Source organism: Cornus florida, unplaced genomic scaffold (assembly GCF_030987335.1).
Source record: "Cornus florida cultivar Cherokee Brave unplaced genomic scaffold, ASM3098733v1 CherokeeBrave_3.0.0_Hap2_Chr10, whole genome shotgun sequence".
Taxonomy (NCBI): domain Eukaryota; kingdom Viridiplantae; phylum Streptophyta; class Magnoliopsida; order Cornales; family Cornaceae; genus Cornus; species Cornus florida.
In genome coordinates, this window is record NW_026775580.1 from 94,059,810 (window position 1) to 94,079,725 (window position 19,916).

A 19,916-nucleotide genomic window follows, 5' to 3' on the forward strand; every position below is an offset into this window, starting at 1 on the left:
CCAAGTCTAAAACAGGTTAGTTTCAAAGTTAATAACCCAGAGCATTGCAAAAGGGATCTGATCAATATTTTGTTGCGTGCAAAATAAATCATATGAAACAGCAGATCAAAGGACTCTTCAGCTAAGGAGCACCATAAATTACAAAATGAATTTTGGATGTACATTGCATTTGAATGTGCTAATTCAATAGAACTTACGTGATTTGTTAGCAATTGAATCCACTACCAGTAATCTCCACAAGAGCAAGAACCATCTTTGAAACAATGGAACCGATTCCGGTCACGCACAACAATCTCTCTCTGAACGATCTCTGATATCAGTTTCAAGGCTGCGTGACAATCTTCACAAACTCGAAGATTCTTCATTATCCTAATTGGTGTTCCAGTTGGTGTTTTCATTAGCCCAAAAACCAGTGCTAGTTTCTCGCTGTGGCGAAATAAAACCTTTTCTTTCTCACTCTCTTCCACGTCCAGCAGAACTACTGAAGTGTTTGGTACGTAACCTTTTAGCTTCATTTTCCCAAACAACTTTTCCCACATTTGAAATATCTCCTCAGCTTGAGGATGGGTCTCATCCCCAGCCACAAACTCATGGACCATTCCATCTACACTGATTGAGCTCCACCCCGGTGTCTTCTTCACCCCTCGATCCCTCATCAACTTCCTCAGTCTTGCAGTGTCTTCCCACCGTTTTGCTTCTGCATAAATGTTCGACAAAACCACATAGTATCCATCATTTGCGGGGTCCAATTCAAGGAGGTGTTTGATTGCCTCTTCAGCCAATTCGATGTTCTTGTGAACCCTGCATCCGCCGAGAAGAGCACCCCAGACAACCCCATTTGGCTTGATGGGCATGTTCATGATGAACTCGTAGGCCTCCTGAAGGAGCCCTGCCCGGCTGAAAAGATCAACCATACAACCATAATGCTCAATCTTGGGAATTATTCCATAATCTCTAGTCATGCTAGAAAAGAACATCCTACCCTGATTTATCAACCCCATGTGGCTACAAGCATGCAAGATTCCAATGAAGGTGACCCCATTGGGTTTGACGCCAATCCGGATCATCTTATCGAAGAGTCTCATAGCTTCCTCAGCTTGCCCATGCATGGCAAGCCCTTGGATCATGGCTGACCATGACACGATTGTTCGTTCCTCCATGTCCCCGAAAACTCTACTAGCAGCTTCCAAACATCCACACTTGATGTACATATCAATCAGTGTGTTACAAATACGAGTGTTTCTTCCAAACCCACTTATGTTCGAGTACTCATGAATCCTCCTGCCAAGATCAAGTGAACCCAAATCAGCACATGCCGCGAGAACAGCCACCACCGTGACCTCATTCGGACTCAACCCTGCTTCCTCCATCTCTGTGAAAAGCTCAACAGCCTCCTTTGGCTTCCCACACTGAACAAAACCAGCAATCATCGACGTCCACGACCTCACACTTCTCTCCGGCATTTCGGAAAACAGTGCATACGCTCCCTCAATGTCTTCTCGTTTTACCAGTTGAGTTATCATTATATTCCAAGTCACTGTGTCTCGTTGCGACATTTTATCAAACAGAAGCCGAGCATCGGCCATCGCACCACAAGATGCATAGAGATGAACAATTGTGTTTTGCAAGAACAAATTTGATTGAAACCCAAGTTTCTCTATGAACCCATGAACAATTCTACCATGTAAAAGGTCCAGTAATTGTGAGCAAGCCTTGAGAACAAAAGAACAAGTGAAAGTGTCAGGACAAATATTATACTGTATCATCTGATAAAACAGCAAAATAGCATCATTAGGAGAATCGCCTTGGGCCAATTCTTTCAAACAAGAATTCCAGACAAAAATCTCTGGTTTATCGACGTGCTCAAAGATTTGATGAGCATATTCAAAACTAGAAGTAAAAGCGCAGACAAATCCGACTCTGGTAAGGGGTAGAATAGAGTGATGAGTGTTGGTTTTGATGATGTGAGCATGAACTTGTTTGAGTTCAAATGGGGAGTTGAATTTGTGGAGGAGATCAATTCTGAGGGATTCTGAAGCGGGTGAGTGATGATCAGTTGAATAGTGGCTTTGAAGCTTTGGGGAGGAGTGAAATGGGAGTGATGAGCACAAGAATGAAACACAGTGAACCATTTCAGTTTGCCAAAATAATGTGGATGATGATTCCGTCGACTCAGCATAGCATTTGTTGGGTTAAAAATGAAAGGTAAGCAGGAAAGTGGAAGAAAATTTTCCATGTGTAAATGGGTATAAAAAATGTTAGAATTATTTTTTGGTTGGTCTTATTTATATTAAAACCAAATAACAAGTAGTATAAATTGATTTGTCTATAATTAATAAGATTTTGGTCTCTTTTTGAAAAATAAGAGTAGTGTGAAAATTGGAGTAGAGAAAAATACCATTTGTAAAAAAAAAATTTATGCCAGAATCATTTTCTTTTATTTTATAAAAATAAAACACAAATGTGGTGTTGTAAGTCTCGACCCCTTTCCTAAGTCAATGTAGAGAGTCTAAGGGTGTAGCAAGTGTCTTTTTACATGTGAAAAGTTGTCTGGAACATTTAAAAAGTAATTTTTAAAATGTTGAGTTAAAAAAGAATTAAATATTTATAATGTGAATGATGGTAATTTTTAAAAGGTGTTTAAATGTAATATTTAGATTTTTACATTAATATATTAAAAATTATTAAATATGTTATGTCATTACTTGGTTACTAATCTACTATGCATTAATATATCTTAATAAAAATAATGACGTACTATATTTCTAATTAGTAATTATTATAGATGTTGGTGGTGTTATTAGGCCCACGACAGTTGCATGAGATGGTGTAGCCCAATATGATAACAAGGTTAGGCCCAAATTTAAGCTTTTCTTCAGACGGGCCCAAATTGAAGTTCTTTGCCGTGCCGGTGCCACAGAACCTTGGTTAAAGCCCGACCCGGTCGAACCTTATGAATTAAGATTGCGGTAAGGATGACCCCACTTATCAGCAGTTAAATGGGACCTACAGCTTCAGATGCTCGCCACGTGTACACATCCCAAAATGAATGGTTCCTAATCGACCCATCAAAAAGGACATTTTTAAAAGCGGTGTTCCTACTATTATTCATTCCTGGGAAAACTACAATAAAGTCCCTGAGGTTTGGACTAATTACAACTAAACCTGAGATTTGTTATTTTGTCGCAATATGACCCCTGAAGTTTTCTCTATTTTGCAATAACCTTTCCTCCGTACAAAAAAAATATTTTTTATTAAAAAATTAGTTTGAAGTGACTAAAATACCTATCAATAACGTAAAAAGATGCTATTACCCTTGTAATGTAAACAAATGACAATAAAATTTATGTTAAATGGACCAAACTACCCTTAAACCACTCCTCATTGTCTCTCTCTCTCACCCGCCTTCACTGCTTCATTGCCACCATCACTTCTGCTAAATCCATATGTAACATCCAAATCAAATAAAATAATGTATTTTGTGTGCAAAATTCACACACACACACGCATATAATGCATATATGTTAACAAATTTATACAAATTCATCTGTATTCTCGCTCCTCTCCACCCACTGCCTCCACCATCTCGCTCATCTCCACCTCATCTTCTCCACCCACCATCGTCACAACCACCATCTTTCTCCTCTCCACCTCATTTTCCACCCTTCACTGCCGCCATGGCCATGATATTTTGTTGATCTGTATATATTCTTTTGATGGTTTATTTTCTGGGTTTGGCTTTGTATGTTATGATATCGTTCTCTATCAATTTTTTATTTTTATTTTTTTCAATTTCTTACTTTGTTTTTGCAGTACTTTGAATTTCAAACCCTAATTTCTTTTGCCCAACAATCTATAAATTGAAGCTAATCACAACCATAATTTTGAGACTGATCTGGTTTGGCTTCGTCTCCGTCGTCGGCTTCGGCATCTTCACCAATCACCATCTCCGGAAAATAAGCTCGTACCGTCGGTACAGTGGGTGTCCAATTCAATCAGCGTCCCTCACCTTTCTATTCTTCTCTTCCACGGTACACTGGGTGTCCAATTCCGGCGACAGGGTGCAATACCAGGTTGGGGATTCTTCTCCGGCCACAGTCGATTGGGTCTGTCGGGCATCGTGGGTAGCATTCTTCTCCGGCCATGGTTTGTTGGTCGCTGTTTTGCATCGCTTGCGGGTTCGGTGCTGGAATTGTGTTCTTCTCCAGCCGTGGGTTGCTGCGCCGTCAACGGTTGGTGCGGTTGTCATCTTCTTTTCTTCCAGTGAAGTGGGTGTCAAAATCTAGCTGGTTTGTGGGTCGCGGTCAAATTCCGGTGCCATGGTTTGAGTCTGATTCCGATTGGGATTCGTCTCCGGCAGGGTTTGTTGGGTCTTGCTGGTCTCTGTGGCGACCATTGTTGCAGAGTATGTGTTTGTATATATACATATATGTGTATATATATGTTCTTATATATATATATATATATATATATATATATATTGATTAAGTATAACAATTATCGGGGGTAAAAGAGTCATTTGATATACTCAAATATTTGACATTTTAATAATATAATAATGAGGGTAATAAGTAAATTTATACCAAATTTTGACATGGGGAGGTCTTTGCAAAAATTTGACAAATCTCAGATTTAATTACAATTATGTCAAACCTCATGGGAGGTCATTGTAGTTTGCCCAGTAGGCCTCAACCACTAGAATGCATACCGCGTTGAATTGTGGGATATGATCGGAGGAGGCCAGAAGCAAACCTTTGCTTAATTGAAGAATCCTTTTTAGAGACAGAAACAGATTAGAGAGAGAAGAAAGCGAGTTTCATCGGAATTCTTCGTGTATTCGTTGATCGAGCAAGATGAGTTTTCTTTTCGGCAAGAAAAAGACACCCGCAGGTTCATATTTCGATCTATATGTATATGCTTGTACTTGTACACAGTATCAATCATTGGATATCAATTACTTGATTTTTACCCCTTTTTTGATTTTTTTCCTTTTTAAATTATGCATGTAACTCTAATGATATGATTTATATTGATTTAAAGTTTTCGAAATTTGAGTTGTTCATAATGATTTTATGGAATTTTACTCGTACAAAAAATATATATATAAATAAATAAAAATTTGGATTTTGTTGTTGTAAGATGGACTCTCTGCTTGTGATCTCTTGAGTTAGGGTTTTCATCTCTGCCGATAAATTTTGGTGATATGGAGAAATGGATTGTAAAAACAAGGAACTTGAAATACTTTGGTCTGGATTTATTTACTTGTATTTTATTTAAGTGAAGTGATTTACAATTAGAGTTAGCCTTTTGAACTATTTACTTGTGTGATCGAGTATGTAAGTTTGCCATTTAATTTGGTTTTAAGGGTTTAATTCGTGTTTTTTTTTTGCACAATCAGAATAAATAAAATGTGGGAAAAACACAGCTTATCATTGGGGGTGGATGAGGAATCTCTCTCTCTCTCCCTTTCCCTTTTTTTGTGCATTCTGTATATACATATCCTATTCAATTAGAGCAGGAACCTTTGAGTTTCAGTTTGTGCTTTTACCCGGGTGCATACTTATTTGGTAATTCATGTCAACAAATGATAATTCTATTGACCATACAGCTTGAGGTGTCGGTTACTTATTTTCCCTGAAACCTGGCATTTAGTATAACATTTTTCGGTGGTTGTGATTTTCAGAACTCCTACGGGAGAACAAGAGGATGCTGGACAAATCTATTAGAGAAATAGAAAGAGAGAGGCAAGGTTTACAAACACAAGAGAAGAAATTAATTCTTGAAATAAAGAAAAGTGCCAAACAAGGACAAATGGTATGTATTTTTTTTTTTTTTTTATTTGTGTCATATATGTGTGTGTGTTAGTGCATAGGCTATTCTACAACTCTGCATTAATATTGGTTAGTTATTTTGAAAACAAGATCTCCACTAGCCATTTGAAAAGGGATGCCTTTGCCACTTCAATTAAGATGGGAATCCAAGTATGACTTATCCATAGTTGAAATTATGATTGAACAATAGCTTCAAATCACCCAATTCATTTCCGTAATGCTTAGAGATGGATTAGGTCTGTACATCTATGTGTTTTGGAAACTCTAGTGCTGGTCTGGACTAAGATATTCACTTGTTTTTATGCTGCTTGACTGGGTAAATTTGAAAATGTACTTTTTTTAATCGAAGCATATTCTGATCTCAGTGAACATGTTAGGGAATTCTTATTTGGCCCTTATCTTCACTTTCAGCTCAGATTAACTCATATTAAATTTGTTGGCATTCATTAATAATTTTTTTGAACTGTGGTGAACTAATGTGCCAACACTTTGCGAAGTATACTGAAAAAAACACGGTATATGAACCTAACTTGTTGAAATCAACATATGGTCACAGACTGCATTATCATAATTTATCATGTTGAAAAATTACATCAATTTGATTAATAAACTGAAGATGCTGTGCTTTCATCCTCCATCAGTGGATATGATTGTTGAGCTGTATCAACTTTACAATTTGGTTAGAAGATTGAATGAAAGAACTTCTAATAGGAGAAAACATTTATCTTGTGTATCTAAATGGAAGCATATTGTAAGCAATTTGAGTTGGGGATGTTAATGTTAAGCTGGTGCTCTATGGAAGCCTTTGAGAGGCACTTCGTTTCCTCTATTTATGTTACTGGAGGTAACAAGAGATTGGTTGTCCATGTACTCTACAAGAGTATTTTCCTTTATATGAGTTTTATGCAGTGTATTTGTTCAGCCTCTGTGATCATAATTACATCACACTGTTATGGAGGATTATTAAAAAAGAAGCTGAAAGATGAACATGCATTGCTTTATACTCTGCAAATCTGAGGAGTTTGGTATATATATTAGTGTGTACCTGAAAGGACTGTGGACTTGATTGAGGATGATCATTTGGTGAGTCAGGGCGGTCAGACATTGCGTTATACTCATGAATGATGGTGGGTTTACCATTTTCATTTTATTGGCCAGCAAGTATAGGACATTGATAGAGGCTGAGATCTAATCCCTTTTGAAAGGTCTCAGAGAGGTATCTACTCTGATTTTCTGCTTTTTTAATTGAGGGTGCTTGAGGGTGTTTCCTACATGGTTGTAAGACGGGTTTTTTTAGCCTTTGGCACTATAAGTCTTCTGGAGAAATATTGACTATGTTTTCTTCTTTGAAGATGAAGATAATATGGATCTCAAGGTCAGACAAGTCTCATTGACTTTGATTAAACATGAAGTTTTTTCTTTAGCTCCTATGAGCGGCCATTTTTTTGGCTACTAGCTGATCCAGAGGTTTACTGGTTTATATATATAGTTTTTTCTTTCTCCCCCTTCCTTTGGGGTTTATGGCTTCTTATTGTGTTGATTGGCTATTTCCCTTTTCATTGTATCAAAGGATAGTGCACCCTTCTTTGTTGTATTTCTTCCTCATCTTCTTGAATAAATTTTCTAGTTGTTTAATGAAAAAAAGAATTGTCAACTTGATTGCAACTTTGTTTATTTTAATAAGAGGTTTATAGTCTCTTATTTGTATTTCCTGTCAGTTTCTGTATTTCTGTAATACGTTATCGATTTTTATCTCTGTGCTTCAGTCATTAGTCTACTCTTTTGGAGATGTTATTTGTGTGAACAGATTGACATAGTTTTGCAATCATTTTTTCTCTGTTTGACTTTGATATCTAATACTTTCTTTTTTCTAATCCTTTTTTTTGGCAATTGAATAGAGCATTGTATGGCATTTTTTCTTGTGGCTTGCAGCATTTTTGATTAATTTTTGGTTGTTCATTGATAGAATTATTGTGTCTGTAGCATCATCTAAGAATGCATATTTAAAGTGTTTTAAGCACACTATTTTTGATATGAAGTACTTTTGTTCCAGGGAGCTGTGAAGGTGATGGCCAAAGACCTTATTAGAACACGGCATCAGATTGAAAAATTTTATAAGCTTAAATCCCAACTACAGGGTGTTTCTCTTAGAATTCAGGTAAATGTTTTCTTGTATTCAAATGTATATTATACATCAGATAATATTTTTTGGATTGTTGCCGGATCTCCTCATCTTTAGGTGTCTAGAGCTTGACTTCTGTTGCATGCTCATCTCTTTTGTACATTTGATACTGACAAAGTAACAAAGGATGATAGTGTGTCATCTCTCTTTGGGAAATTTTGAAACAAGGCCAGCTAATTTAAATGGCAATCTGAAAACATGATGAGCTCTATCACTACCATAGTACCATGAGCTGTTACCTAGTATGGTGTTGCCTGTCTCCTCAATGGGAGAGTTGCAAGGTCGAAATCCCTATTAGCAGATCGATTGGTGTGTATAATTTGAAATGAAAGTGCTAGTTTCTCAGTCATTGATTCATTACCTATACTCTGAAGGTTTGAATTAGTTTCAGGTCATTGTTATGAGGAAAATTGAAACATAAGATAGGCCAATGCTCCTCTTACAGAACCTCCAATTACTGAATAGCTTGTTATGTATTTCAATGCATATATATATATATATATACATATATATATATATATATATGTATATATGTATGTATATAGGGTAATGATCTCTTGCTAATTGGTGAGTAAAAAATTCATCCGCACCATGTATAGTGACCATTGGATGTAAAAAAAGGTAGTTCTCAAAGCGGTCATGTGTTTTGGGACAAAGGGAGTAGCAGTCACATGTAACGGTCATCCAATCATGGTGTGGATGAATTTCTTGCTCACCGATGAGCAAGAGGTCATTTCCGTGTATATATATATTTATATATATTAGATATAGTGGAAGAAGGGTTATATTCTTTGCTCTTTCTAGTTGAAAATCCTGTGGAGCGTGTCCTCCATGCCTTTGTGCTCCGTAATATGGCATTTAATATTGAATTTTGATATGTCATGTTTTTGTTTTCATTTGGACCATGTTTTGATCCATAGATTTGAGGTCATATTTGATTTGGCATGTCAAGTTGTCTACTGTAGATCTGCTTTCCTCCTAGTTGAGCGTACTTGGGTTATACTTGAAATGCTTAGAGATGAGTAAAAAGAGTATAGGTAGTGACAAAATGACTACAATGTGCTGACTTGCTCAGATTACCCAGCCAAGTTTAGATTTGGGCATGAAAAAACTTGAGTTGCAATGGTGCATCGAAATGCGAATTTAGGTTGTCCTTTGACCCATTAAATCGTGTACTTTTAACAAATTTGTTGGACCCTTTCTTGTTATGTTGTTGTAATACTAATTTTTTTTTTTTTTTTTTTTTTTTATCTTTTTGTTCTTGTTCTTGTTCTTTTTTTGGTGATCTGAAATCAGACTTTGAAGTCAACACAAGCGATGGGGGAGGCAATGAAAGGCGTCACAAAGGCAATGGGGCAGATGAATAGGCAAATGAACTTGCCATCTTTGCAGAGAATTATGCAAGAATTTGAGAGGCAGAATGAGAAGATGGAAATGGTAACTGAGGTTATGGGGGACGCCATTGATGATGCTTTGGAAGGGGATGAGGAAGAAGAAGAAACAGAAGAGCTTGTGAGTCAGGTTCTTGATGAAATTGGAATCGATATTAATTCTGAGGTATTTCCATCATTCTTTGAATTCCTTCTTGTACATTGGGCTTCTCCTTGGTGTTATTTAGTACTGTATTTGAGTATTTATACTGATGTTGTTATGGGTTTTGAATGCACAGCTCTTGAATGCACCCTCATCTGCAGTTGCTGCCCCAGCTGCAAAGAACAAGGTTGCAGCAGCACAAGCTGAACCAACAGGAACTGATGACGGTGGGATAGACAGTGACTTACAGGCACGGTTAGACAATTTAAGAAGAATGTAGTTTTGCTTGTAGAGAGTACTTTGATTGTGAAACAGCAGTTTATTATTTGGCCTTGTAATATTTGTGAAGAATTTGTCAACTCGAATAATGGTTTGGTACAGTTGATATCGGTATAAAAACTACTTTTGTTGCGTCATATTGTCTTTGATTTTTCCAATTTTAAGGGGCCATGTCCAATTTAATGTCTCGACCCTCATCTTTATGGTAATTTTTCTAATCTTTTCCCCAACTTTTTTAGATCGGATTGGTGTGGTCATTCCATATTGTACCCCTCCCTCGTTCATTTCCTTTGGCATCTTTCTTTTTATAACATAGCTTCTCCCAACAGTTGTTGTATCGACATGATCTTACTGGCATTATTGTTAGGAAGCTACACTACCATGAATCTCTCTGCCTTCAGGTATCGGGTTTCGTTGGGCTAGCTAGTTGTAACAAGGTTAAACCAGGAAGTTTGGTTATACCTTTCTTGTCCTTGTAGCCAAGACCATGATAGGTGACCGTTAACAAAATGTGTTTTTCCGATTCCAGCAATCAACAACATATTGGCATGTCTTCAACTCTTCATTAATTTTTTGTACACCCGGATATCTTTTACAAGTTTGGTCGAGTCTTGAAAGTTCTCAGGGTTCAGGCAACTGAACTAGTTGTTCAACACGAGAATAAAAACCCTTGTAAATTGGTCTCAGGGCCCAAATGGCTCTGTTATTTGTCCGTCAAAACTTCCTATCGGGGTACGTTTGAACATTTTACAAGTCTCTCTTTGAGGAAGGTACGTTCTGTGTTGGGAATGGTTGTGTTCAAGTTGCTGTAGCTCTAACAACAAAACGCTTATCCGTGTAGAACTAGTCCCTTGGCAATTTCACGGTGGCCAATTGCTTACGCTTACTTGGTTGGAAAACATTTCTGAATTTTGACATTCACAGTTGCTCTCGGTTCTCATCAATTTGAACTTTTACCGTCACATCTTGTATCAAGCAATGTACATTTTTCACTGTAAATACTAAATTATTCACATAGATAAATTATTAAGGGCTCAGTGGGGACTGCCGTCCTCATTATTTTTATTAAAATCTTAAAAATACCCTTCGTAATCAAACTCTCGAACAATTTTTTGGTTGGTATACCATGATGGCATGAAATGGTAATAGAAGCCAAATTTGAGAAGTATAATGTAGGGATTTCTAAATTGACAACGGTTACTTTGTATAAAATAATATTAAATATTAATTTCGTCTCTAATACTCAATTAGATGGAATGGGTAATGGATTATGAATTTACACCAACATAGGGTATTTGAATTTACACTAACATAGAGTATACGAAGACCGTTCAGCTTTCAAATTTGCCAATTTTGAAAGAAAACTAATAAAAATAATCACATTATAGGAAAGTAAAGTGAAAAATGAAGTAATGAAAAGAAGAGAAGTTGGTTTAGCTTTACACCAAATATACATGTTTGTTGATTAAGTGGGCAGCTGATTTGGTAGACCCACAAACCTCAACTAGACCAAGTTACTAACAACCCAACAATTTTTTTCCACTGCCTAAACCATACTAATTTCCAAAAAGTTTCCTTGTTACTATCCATCTCACCCTATCTTGGGTCCACCCCAACCACAAGATTAATACAATCATTTTACAATAACAAATATATTAATTAATTAAGAAAAAAAAAACCAAAACAAAACGGAGGAGAACGGAAAAAATTTAGATATTGTTTGATAAAACCTCAAAATTAAGTACGAGAAATTTTAAGAGCTAAATTTTAAGTATTGAAAATTTTAAATGGTTCTTAAAAAATAAATATTTTTTAAAATTTTCAAACGTTCAGTAGCATTCAGTAACAAGTAATGTCTATATGACTTAAAATTTTACTCTATTTTAAGTAACATTTACCGTACATTATTTAAAATTTTACCCTATTTTAAGCGAGAGTTTACGATTTTAAAAGATACTTAAATTGCGTTATCAAACTCGCTCAATTGAATAAATGTTTAATGCATTCAGAATTAAGAGTAATCAAACAACACCTTAAACTTCGACTGATTGGTATAATTTATTACAAATGAATTTCGATACAAAATTTCAATTATATGGACTCATATAAATGCACGTTTCATACATGATCAAAACAAAAAGAGAATATTCGTGAAATGCCTCACCCTGACATTACTCATTTCGAAACATTTCCTTGGTTCTGTCAATCTCCACCCTGTCAAGGGTCCACAACAACCACAAGAATAACACTATCATCTTAAAATAACAAATATATTAAGGAAATAAATATATAAAAAAGAAAAAAAAAGAAAAAGAAAGGGAAGACACTGATCAAACTGAGACGGCCGAATCTACCATCAATCCTTCCCGGGAATCCTCCGATTGATCGGTGACTGGATGCCGGTGAGGAGCCGGTGGCTGCACCGGGGAGCGGCAAAGCGGACAATCCAAGTGAGAGAAAAGCCACATATCTATACATGCAGCATGAAAGGAGTGCTTGCACCTCGGAAGCTGACTCACCTCTTCACCTTCTTCAAACGCACACAAACAAACTGGACATTCATATTCATAACCACCCTGAGCCACTCCCTCCTTCTTATACCGAAAACTGGACACCAGCTTCATATTAGGGTTATCAAAGCTCCGGCTTGACATGGGCTCAAGATTGCTAATACCTCTTGCTATCCGGCCTCGACGTGATCGACGGTGATGATCGGCGCACCACCGGATCATGATAAGGTTGTAGACCGCCAGCACGATGGCGGCTGTCCCGACCACCACGAGGCCATAGTACAACATGGGTAGGTTGGACTTTGGTGGAGGAGTGGCTATAGGTGGTGTGAAAGGGCTTGGAGGAACATCATGATCCATAATTAGGGTTTGTGAAAGAAGAAGCTTTTCAAAGGCTGTGTGGTTAAGAAGAGGATTGAATTTGAATTAATGATTGATAAAAGAATAGTTAATCCTGAAGCCGTGGTTGTCAAGGAGTATAGAAAAATTGTTTGTAGTGTTGTAGGTTCATGAATACCAAATTAAGAAAATGGAATGAAGACAAAGCAATGTACTATCATTTGACAGTGAACAATGTATGGGATGAGATGACAACATTTGAATTTTAGATAAGCTTCTCTCTCTGTGCTGAAGAAAGACAAATTAAGAGAACATATATAAGATGTTCATAAATAAGATAAAATTGCCGATGGTTAACCAACCAAGTGATTTATTTAAGTAATAATGATCTATCATAAATCAAGAAAAACTAAATAGTTGCAACTTAATCAAAACAAAAACATGTGTTTGGGTGGCTTAGAGACATGGGATAGTTTTTCTTTACGATATAGTAATGAATTTATTGTACAATTTTGTACTACTTGGACTATGCTGAGTCTAAAATAATTAATCCTGCCACGTCAGAAAAAATTATTGGGATCTCCTTTTATTAATGAATTAAGTGATTTTTTAATACTGTCAAAGATGTTGTTTTATTTAAGATATATATATATATATATATATATATATATATATAGATGAAATCATAAAAGAATGTGTGATTTGAGCCGTCCTCCTTTATGATGCTGACATTGCAACAGCATGTTGGATCAATTAAGCGTAAGCAATCCTATCATTGAATTATATAAATATGTCGTTACTATTATTTAGGGGAAATATGGAGTGACGTCTAGGTTAGGTTCTCAATTCTTTTTCTCTTTGGTTTTTATACATATGCATACATACGTACATAATATACATACATACATACATACATACATACATATATATATATATATGACGCAATACAAGGGTGGAATTAAGCATAGCATGATTTTATTACTAGGATATTGATAATTATTCAAATATATTGATTGCATCACAAGAAGATAAGAAACCAGACCGCCAATATGCGGTCCATGTCCTGCATCTTATCGACTAGCCAATACGCGGTCCATATCATGCGATGTATAGGTAAATTGTACCACTTCACATATTACAATTTATTTTACAAATTAAACTATACTTTAAGACTAATTGTAAATAACAACTTACATATAAAAGTTTTAAATGTTTTATTGACTGAAATTTGTACCCGTCTATTACTGAGAAGTTTGAAAAAATAAACCCTGTTCAGAAGTTTGCAAGATACCTTGTGAAGTGATTAACAAAATTCTCTATTGATGTTTAGCTCTTAGACACGAAAAAAAAAGTAAAAAAAAAAAAAAAAAATTGTTTTTGTTCACAACAATTATATTTGTATTAACTACATATTACCAAACTCTCTCTTGATCTTCATTTTCTTTCCCATTAAAAAAAAATAAAATTTTTGAGCTTCATTGTTATGCATATATAGTCCAATAGCATCTAATGCACCTGCACTCTAGTGCACACGTGAAAACAGACTACTTCTAAAAGTAGAAACACGGGTTCTAAAAACCATATTTGCTGATGCTAGCCATATAAAAACTAACCTAATTTGAACGCAATTACTCTTCACATGGAGAACATAAAGCTTCACAATCAATTTGCTTGAAAACCACCACCACACTAATGCTTCACTTCAACATAAAGCAAACCAGCTAAAGCTGCTAATTAATATCATTTTCCTATTCAATTTATCATTTTCCAACCTAATGAGATACAAGTCGAATCAAGCATACTAAGGGAACACCTTAAAAACCAAGTAAATATTACATTCCCAAAATCTTCATCCAAAATTAGTCTCGTTACTAATGGTAGAACAAATCCTAACCATTATATATTAATGTACTCGGATACAGAAGATCCTCTTCAGTGCTTAACACACTTCCATTAAAAAACTAAAACATCACTCAAGGATTCAGAAAAGATATAAAAATGGAAACTCATTTGAAGTAGAGTAATAGATGTTTAAGCCAACACCGGGGGGACCTCAACATCAGCTGTCACCACTGGTGGAGGCCTCATGTACTCCTCTTCCTCCTTGGGAGGATGGATTGTGACTAGATCTGGAAGGGGTGTTGCTGGACCCTGCTTTCCCTTGGGATCCCAATCGAGCATGATCTTCACCTTTATACCAAGTACTCCCTGTATTGTCACCCAATGCCGAGAATAATCAGAAGAGAGTTTAAAATGACAGAACAGAGTTTAAAATGACAAACTATGTTTGAGAGAGAGACAGACCTGTCTCAGAAGAACATGCCTAACAGCTGAATCGATATATTCGTTAACAGGTTGACCAGATGATATCATGTATCCGTCTTTGAACTTCATGGATTTGGCACGCTGGGCCCTCAGCTTACCACTAACAATCACCTGTTAAGTGCATTAATTTAGATTCACATCCAATCACCACAAAGAAGAACGAAAATTGGATCTATGAAAACAAAAGGACATATACCTCGCACCCCTTTGCTCCACTTTCCATGATAAACCTCAAAACACCATAGCATGCCCTAAAAGAGAATAACAATAATATCAAGAGGCTACCTATAATTTGAAGGTACCAAGAGTTGATAGCAAATGTATACTTTCTTATATTTACCAAAAAAGTGCAAGTGGTATCTAGTAAAAACCAACCACAATGATGGAGGTTTGTAAAAAAATGGTCCAATATAAAAAATATTGCAAGACAGGCGAATGGTGCATAAGCTAAAAACAAAAGGTAAATAGGCCTTTCCTAAATATGTTGAAACAATAAAAAAATTTAAAAAAAAAAAATTAATGGATAAAATGGCTAAATGAAAAACTGGTTAGTAAAAGCAATTTCTGCATACAATTTGTCACCATCAACTGGTAAGACATTTAGCCTCGGAATTTCAACATGGTAAGTACGCCACTGCTTAGCATGATGTAATACACACTAGAGGAGACAAATAAATTAAATGATTCATTGAGATACATACATGGTTTATAAAAAAAAATGACACAAAAAACAAAAATCCTCGTTGACTCTGCTACCAAAAAGTACCCAGGAAAGATAACTAAATGTAAACAGGGACCACAATAATATCGCCTTGTACAAAAAGAAAAATCAAATAGTTCTAATTTGCTCATCAACCATCAAATAATATATATACGGAAAATAAATACTTTGCAAATTTTTATAAGTAGAAACTAAGGATTAGTGATAATATTTAAAAAAAAAAAAAAAAAAAAAAATATGGAAATTTGAATCAAGTAAGGTGCATTTGGAAGGATAATTGTTGCCACTCCAAGCATACAAATGAATGTATGTTACATTTCATTAGCAAAATGGCTTTGAGATGCATGGTTCATATAGTCATCTTCCGACACAAATTTGGTACGGAAATAACCCATTTGCTTTATAGATGACAGGCTTTATGGTGATGTGACATAGGTGTGTCAAACAAAAAAGAAAAAAGATTTCAAAATAAAAAAATTAAAAAAAGGAGAGGTCATGTATCCATTTGAAGTTGATCATCTAAAGCAAAAAGAGTATGACCAAAACACGCAACACTACCTTCATGTCTCGCCCAGAATAAGATCATCTTCTTTCTCAGCAAGAACTATAAAAAAGAATCAAGTATGGTGCATTTGGAATAATAGTTGCGGCAACTCCAAGCATACAGATGGGTGTATGTTACAATGCATTAGCAAAATGGCTTTCAGCTGAATGGTTCAAATAATCATCTTCGGACATAAACTTGGTATGGACAAAACATCCAATTTGGTTTGTAGATGACAGGATGTACGGTGATCTGACCAGGGTGTGGCAAACAAAAAAGAAAATAGAAATGCAAAGGGGTAAAAACAAAATAAAGAAAAAGAGAGGTCAAGTATCCATGTGAAGTTGAACATTTAAAGAAACAAAGTAAATAAAGAAAAAGAGAGGTCAAGTATCCATGTGAAATTGAACATTTAAAGCAACAAAGTGAATCCCCAAAGAAAATTTGAATAAAGTAAGGTGCATTTGTAAGGATAATTGTTGCCACTCCAAGCATACAAATGAATGTATGTCACATTACATTAGCAAAATTGCTTGAGATGCATGGTTCATATAGTCATCTTCCGACACAAACTTGATACAGAAATACCCAATTTGCTTTGTAGATGACAGGATGTATGGTGATACGACCAAGGTATGGCAAACAAAAAGGGAAAATAGAAATGCAAATTGAATAAACAAAAACAATTAAAAAAAAAAAAAAAGGAGAGGTCAAGTATCCATGTGAAGTTGGAACAACTAAAGCAAAAAAAGTGTATGACCAAAGTTGAAATACAATTAAAAAAACAAAAAAAAAAACACACACACACACACACACAAACAAATTCCATACATGTCACATCCCTAAGGTTACTGCATTGAGACCAGTGAATTTCACAAGGATGGTGGGAAAGAAGAACATAATTAGTGTAACCATCTTTGCACAAAGTTGGAATATAAACACCAATTTGATTTGTGTATGACATTAAAGCATGTCTAAATTACAACCCATGGCAACCTCTTTTCAAAATGATCAGAAACCAACAAAGTGAGTATTAAATATTTTTAATTTGCTTCCACTATACACAAACATGTAACTAAATCACCTCTACAAAATGAGCTCCACGAATTAAGACCAAAATGGTCATTGCTCATCCTCTACAATCTAATGACATCAATGTAACACATCAAATGCAATAACGAGCAGCAGAATATATATATATATATATATATATATATATATATATATATATATATATATATATCATCCACAAAATAATACAAATGTAGAAGTCTAATTAAACAGTTACGATCAATCTTAGTTTGTATATATTATCCACAAAATAATACAAAGAAAAAGCACAGCTACCACTAGATCAGATTCAGATCACGAACAACAGAAACTAAAGATTTAATAAGCCTAGTAATACCTCCTAACAGCGAGTCCACCTAGGAGCTTGTAACGGAGAGACTCGGCCTGAGCAATGGCACAAAGTCCTCTGTTGTTGACTTTCTCGGCGTATAACTCCACGCTGTTCTCCGGAAACTTGAACCGTTTCTGCACTACTGATGTCAGCTCTCTGATTCTCCTCCCCTTCTCACCTGAATCCAATCAATCAATAAATAGTCGGAAACAATAAATTATTCAAACAAACTACGACTACTAATAAATTGAAAGCCCTAACAGTCAGAGGAATCACCTAGAACATTTTGAGTTCGAGTGGCCCTGATGATGATCTCAGTGCGCATGGGAGTGACCCTGACCTCGACACCTGAGTATCCATCCTCAGCTAGCTCTCTGGTCAAGACCTCGTTCAGCTCGGCGAAAAACACGCCATCGGCGACAAACTGTAACCAAATCAACTCAGATCAACATGTGTGTACATAAATATAGAGAGAGGCTTGTATGGAGGACAAGAACAACTGACCTTTCGTTTTTTGCTCATCTGAGTCGTCATTTTCACAGATTGTTGAAGGGATAAGCGAAGCTGATCGAATCAAGTTTCACAAATGAGATCCGCTTTGTGGCTCTGCAAACCCTAGTTTCGTTTGGGTTTTGGTTTGTGAGCGGTTTATATCTAACAAGACGAAATGATCGAACGGTGAAAGCTGAAATACAAATTAGGGTTTGCTATTGACGGCCTAGATGACTTTGAGATTTATTTTTATTTCGTCAGATAGCAAGCCAAATTCAAGATGGGCTAACGAAGAAGTCTATCGTTAAAGGCCCAGGTGTGCATCTACAAGCCTACAATCTTACAACATTGGGCCTAGAAGCCCAAACCTGAACAAAGAAACAAGTAAGCTCCTTAGTCATTTGAACCATATAGAATAATTCAACAAACAACTTGGGAGAAATAAATAAATCAATCAAGATTTTTTTTCTTAAATCAGCTACATTAATCTGATCCCGCAGTTCATTATTAAGTAATTAGTCGATACTCCCTATTATATAACAACTTAAGTTTTCACATGGGATGACAGATAAGCACTCTCCATCCTCTCTTTAAATGGTGGTTGATTTGGTGGTCCAACTCAAACAAATAATTGTATTTTCTCGGTATCGACAAAGAGAATGTATTGGATGCCTGCGGTTCATTTTAAGTAATTAGTCAATACTATATAACAACTTAGGTCGTGTTTGATTTGTAACTCTGAAAACAATTCTTAAGAATTTACAGAACAAAAAATAACTTTTAGAAAACGATAAAAGGCAGGTATCTGAAAATAAACATTTTATAACTGAATTTTCAGAAAATTGAAACAAGCATAATTTTTTATATAATTTTTTGTTTTTAGTTTTTTTAAAACAGAATCAGAGTTACAAACCAAGTATGCCATTAAGTTTTCAGATGGATTGCCAAATAAGCACTCTTCATCCTCCCTTTAAATGGTTGTTAATTTAGTGGTCCAACTCAAAAAAATAATTGTATTTCCTCGGTCTCGACAAAGAGAATGTATTAGGTGCGCCGGATGCACCAGGCTCATCCGAACCGTATGTGTTGTGCACGCACGAGTATATGTAATGAACGTACGACTCGAATGAAACAGGTGCACAGTGCACCTGAAGCACACAATATTCATTTTTTAGCAAATGGCTATGAGTGGGTCATCTCAATATAAATGTTAAATTTATAAAGTGAACTTACAAAAATAAGAAATTTATAATGTGATTGTATTATCTAGAAGAAATATTATTTTTCTGACAAATTAATAAGAGCTTATAAAAAAATCTATTTGAAAATAGTAATAACATGTGAACGTTTACCTGCAAACTCAAAAACTTAAAATAATATTACATACTCACTTATTTATATCCATTTCAATTCTCATTATAATTCAATATGAAACACCACTAATAATAGTCCTTATAATTACTGTATGAACTTCGTAAAATGCTCCAAACATCTTTGCTCCTCCATGTTACAAGACTCAACTCTTTCTGATTTATAGGAATTGAACATATGAGTGGACACAGAAAAGCTGCTTTTATTTTCAAATCCATTTCCTGTCTCCATCCAAATAGTTGGCTTCTCTTAGATTGCATCAATTATTGTTATGTGGTCACTTTCTCTTGGTTGGGGACTATAGACAATTTGGTTGGCGGACCCACCATTTTATTGATGCACATCTCATTTGTAGATCTTTTTATATAAGTAGATAATTAGTGCATC

At 35.6% G+C, this 19,916-nt stretch overlaps 4 protein-coding genes across 4 annotated transcripts; 1 reads left to right on the forward strand and 3 right to left on the reverse strand.

Moving 5' to 3' along the window:
• Positions 1-32: 32 nt before the first annotated feature.
• Positions 33-2,220, reverse strand: LOC132275977 (pentatricopeptide repeat-containing protein At5g66520-like). The gene has a single exon (XM_059777211.1). It carries the CDS (start codon positions 2,130-2,132, stop codon positions 222-224), a length of 1,911 nt encoding a protein of 636 aa, XP_059633194.1. The 5' UTR covers positions 2,133-2,220; the 3' UTR covers positions 33-221.
• A 2,474-nt stretch (positions 2,221-4,694) lies between these two features.
• Positions 4,695-9,962, forward strand: LOC132275979 (vacuolar protein sorting-associated protein 2 homolog 1). The gene is made up of 5 exons (XM_059777215.1): positions 4,695-4,890; positions 5,684-5,814; positions 7,885-7,989; positions 9,310-9,570; positions 9,683-9,962. Exons 1-5 carry the CDS (start codon positions 4,854-4,856, stop codon positions 9,824-9,826), a joined length of 678 nt encoding a protein of 225 aa, XP_059633198.1. The 5' UTR covers positions 4,695-4,853; the 3' UTR covers positions 9,827-9,962.
• Positions 9,963-12,078: 2,116 nt separating this feature from the next.
• Positions 12,079-13,009, reverse strand: LOC132279157 (RING-H2 finger protein ATL52-like). Its single transcript, XM_059781088.1, has one exon. It carries the CDS (start codon positions 12,693-12,695, stop codon positions 12,156-12,158), a length of 540 nt encoding a protein of 179 aa, XP_059637071.1. The 5' UTR covers positions 12,696-13,009; the 3' UTR covers positions 12,079-12,155.
• A 1,460-nt stretch (positions 13,010-14,469) lies between these two features.
• Positions 14,470-18,330, reverse strand: LOC132275980 (small ribosomal subunit protein uS3x). The gene is made up of 6 exons (XM_059777216.1): positions 18,171-18,330; positions 17,943-18,090; positions 17,673-17,844; positions 15,196-15,250; positions 14,979-15,110; positions 14,470-14,882 (listed from the first exon to the last, which is right to left on the reverse strand). The coding sequence occupies exons 1-6, from the start codon at positions 18,198-18,200 to the stop codon at positions 14,706-14,708; spliced, it is 714 nt and encodes a 237-aa protein (XP_059633199.1). The 5' UTR covers positions 18,201-18,330; the 3' UTR covers positions 14,470-14,705.
• Positions 18,331-19,916: the final 1,586 nt, after the last annotated feature.

Coding starts and splice junctions, on each gene's coding strand:
- LOC132275977 (XM_059777211.1), bottom strand. CDS start 2,132: ATGGTTCACTGTGTTTCATTCTTGTGCTCATCACTCCCATTTCACTCC.
- LOC132275979 (XM_059777215.1), top strand. CDS start 4,854: ATGAGTTTTCTTTTCGGCAAGAAAAAGACACCCGCAG. Junction 7,990..9,309: donor GTGTTTCTCTTAGAATTCAG/GTAAATGTTTTC, acceptor ATCTGAAATCAG/ACTTTGAAGTCAACACAAGC. Junction 9,571..9,682: donor GAATCGATATTAATTCTGAG/GTATTTCCATCA, acceptor TTGAATGCACAG/CTCTTGAATGCACCCTCATC.
- LOC132279157 (XM_059781088.1), bottom strand. CDS start 12,695: ATGGATCATGATGTTCCTCCAAGCCCTTTCACACCACCTATAGCCACT.
- LOC132275980 (XM_059777216.1), bottom strand. CDS start 18,200: ATGACGACTCAGATGAGCAAAAAACGAAAG. Junction 15,251..17,672: donor GGTGGACTCGCTGTTAGGAG/GTATTACTAGGC, acceptor ATTCTCTTTTAG/GGCATGCTATGGTGTTTTGA. Junction 14,883..14,978: donor GGCATGTTCTTCTGAGACAG/GTCTGTCTCTCT, acceptor GTGACAATACAG/GGAGTACTTGGTATAAAGGT.